Source organism: Topomyia yanbarensis, chromosome 2 (genome assembly GCF_030247195.1).
Source record: "Topomyia yanbarensis strain Yona2022 chromosome 2, ASM3024719v1, whole genome shotgun sequence".
Lineage (NCBI taxonomy): Eukaryota > Metazoa > Arthropoda > Insecta > Diptera > Culicidae > Topomyia > Topomyia yanbarensis.
Genome location: NC_080671.1, coordinates 65,860,671 through 65,864,065, shown reverse-complemented (window position 1 = coordinate 65,864,065; position 3,395 = coordinate 65,860,671). Strand labels below are relative to the sequence as shown.

Genomic DNA, 3,395 nt, shown 5'->3' with positions numbered 1-3,395 from the left:
ATTCAGGACTATTTTTGCAAGGGAATTAGTGTAAAGGGTGTCAAACATCAAATTGCATCATGGATAAGTACTGTAAAAAATTACCTAGTGAACCAATCCTTTTCAAACTGTCAGACAATAAAATATAACCCATTAGTAAGTTTTTGGCATATTTATTTCATCTAACTTCAATTCCATAACCGCTTTGCAGTCCTGGTAGTCAGGAATGGCCCACTCTGTTTACCGCATGTGCAGATCGTTTGCCAAATCATGAATTTATTGGCAAAAGTATCTGCTTCCTTACTTCCTCCGGAACATCAAACGTGTGTTGGGCGGTGAAGAACAGTAACCCTGGAAGCAGCCGGAAGTCCGCATTGACGTAAGTCTCATCGTCCATGATGAGACGATGAGGCTTTGGCAGCATCTGGGTGTACAGGTTCCGGGCCCGTGCCTTTCCTACCGTATTTTACCGTTTGTCGCGATTTGGAACCTTCTGCACTTTGTACGTATGCAGTATCTCCCGGTCCTTGGCTCTGTACTTGACTAATGCATTAGGGCTCTCTCCCTGACCAAAGCATTAGGATTCCTCTTAAACGCTTTCACTACACGTTTAGGATCCTGGCCTCATTTCGCCTTCCGTTCGATGCTCAAGTTTGGTAGTAACGTACACGACTAACCGTTGACTGCACGATTCTGAGTTGTTTTCCGATGTCCCGATGAGAGAATTGAGGATTTTTCAGGTGCTTACCCAAAATCAACTCGTGACGTTGCTTTTCGGGTGACGCCATATTTTCCAATTTTCGAAAATCTTACCGCGATAAAAATAGAGTGTAAACAATACACTCTAAACCGCTTCTACTTCAACTTTTAAGAGAAAATACGCAACGGGTTATTTTCTACAGCGCTTTTTTCGTGATGCAGTTTGATGTGGGACACCATTTAAGAATAATAACAAAATGCACTTGCATTTCACCATCAAAACATATACTAGTATTTCGACTTTTGAAGGTGTTACAATATGAGCTTTGGAATACTCATTTAAGGTAATCTTAACTTTTAACGAATACCTGATCAGAATGAAATAACAAGATTACAACAGAATACAATTTTCGTAACAGAGAGTGTTATAGGTGCTAGGTGGATTAAAACAAGGTATTTATATTTTATACTATGTTCACATTACAGAGCTATAACATATTTTAATAATTAACAACAAGAAAAATGTCATCAAGATAGTGTTAAAACATGTTTTAACGCTATTTCGATGACATTTTTCTTGTTCTTAATTATTAAAACGTGTTTTAACTCTGTAGTGTGAACATAGTATTATAGTTCTTTTGCATAATTCCAATTCCACGAAAAATGATTCACTCCAAACCATAGCAACCATTGAAGCGCGCCTGTCCATTGTTCAAAACTGCTCCACTAGATACGATGTCCAGCGTGAACGAGTCCGTGATGGAATTGGCGTTCCTTGCCACGAAGATCACTTCACCAGGTGACCGGGTGCGCATCACCGAATGGATTAGAAAACTGGTACAAACGCATACCGAGGAAAACACCCACCCAAAGCTGGTTGAAGAGTACCTGGACTATTTGAAGCTTATACTTACTTCCACACCGATCTACCTTGTGGATCCCTTTAAAAGTTACCCTCCGAAGAATAAGCCCTTGGTTCCCCTAGCCGAAGCCCTAGGGAACTCGATAAGCAAAAAATGTCCCTTTCTGCCCCAGTGTGGATCGCCGGCGCCCGTAGTTTTGCATCGATCGGGAGATGACACGGCTACCATTACCGTCAACCGGGATCCGGATGGTGAAGTTTACTGCTATATGGCGATTGCTCCGAGAGATCCATAGGAAGTTGTATTTGATCATGCTTCGAGAACTTATACCAGTGAATTGAATATATAAATCATTTGTTGATCTACGGAATTAATAATCAAAAGCATTTATTGTATTGAATTATTTCAACTGACGCAAATAAATATTGAGTGCAAATCCATTGTTCTTATGGTTATGGGCCATATTCTTCACGATATGTAAGGTGAGATGATAAATTTCACAACATGCTCCTTTTCCCACACGAACTCTACTAAGCCAATAGAATTCTAGTGAGCCAATAGATAATTGACCTCAACTTTTTAACGAAAGCTTGGATAGTTGAGTCTTCATTCCTCGAACTGTCAGAATAGAAAAATGTTTGCATGTATGTAATAATTGTATGTTTTACAAACATAAATGCATATAGACGAATCTCGCGCCAACTCGAACAAAATGTTGGCAGCACCATCTCAGATTTTAATGAAACTTTTTGTACATGAGAACTTTTAACAAAAAGCCACTTTGCATACTTTGTTTTTTTTTTATCTAGACTGTCTTTTGAAAAGGGTCAAACTTTTTTTACCAATTTGTTTCAAAAGGCTATAGTCCAAAAATGACAAATCGATTTTAAAAATTTATAGTCGATTTACAAAAAAACCGCATCTTTGATTTGGATGAAATTTCGTTCTAAGGTAGTTAATTATGTTCCCTACTTACCGTTAAAAATTCAAGTTGGGCACAATCGAGGAAAAATAGTTATTTGAAAAAAACTTTTCCTTGTCCAAACTGATTTTTTTTTCAGTGTATTTGTATCAAAAACTAAACCTATGAAAGTCATAACCATCTCAGAATCCAATTTCCCAACTGATAGTTTCTTGATACATGCAAAAAGTATCAGTAACGAAGTTGGTTTATATTCATAACAAACTTGAATGTAAACTTTCAAATGAGCACCATAATTAATCAATACCAATAAGCTTCTTTTACATGTTTTTTTTTAAATATTTAGCACGATGACGAAGTCGACCGATAAATCGACACACAATGACCTCCACTGCGAGCCGTGTCCAACAACCCCGTCATAAGGCTGTGGAACAATGTTTGCAAACACGGCCCACAACAAAAATCAATTCACATCGACCCGCGAGTCGGCCACTCCAGCGCGCACGACCAGTGGTCGTTTGTTTGAGCAGGTTCGGAGTATGAAAAAAATAAAACCAAAACTACACATAAAAACCTGTTTTAATCCACCTAGTGCACAGTGGCCAAAAACAGCGTTTTGAGGTACTTAATTCACTAGAGTCAAAACTGTCCATATTAGCGATTTCACATATTCTACAATGTTTGTGTGTGTAAAAAGCGCCATCTTTTGGTGATATTATTTTTTTTTTAAATTGATCATAGTAGGCTACAGAAAATTTAACTTTTGAACCGAAGGAGATAGCGCTTGGCTGTCTTCGACAAAGTTGTAGAGAGATTTTTTATAAATTTTGCAGAAGACAATATGTATAACTGTTGAACGGGTGCTTATGGACAAACAATTTTTCCTTCGTTTTGTAGGTGAAACCTAGTCGTATTAGAATAATTGATAGTAT

At 37.8% G+C, this 3,395-nt stretch overlaps 1 protein-coding gene across 1 annotated transcript; it reads left to right on the top strand.

Moving 5' to 3' along the window:
* Positions 1-1,391: 1,391 nt before the first annotated feature.
* On the top strand, positions 1,392-1,893 carry LOC131678242 (uncharacterized). The gene has a single exon (XM_058958239.1). It carries the CDS (start codon positions 1,414-1,416, stop codon positions 1,834-1,836), a length of 423 nt encoding a protein of 140 aa, XP_058814222.1. The 5' UTR covers positions 1,392-1,413; the 3' UTR covers positions 1,837-1,893.
* The last annotated feature ends 1,502 nt before the right edge of the window (positions 1,894-3,395 follow it).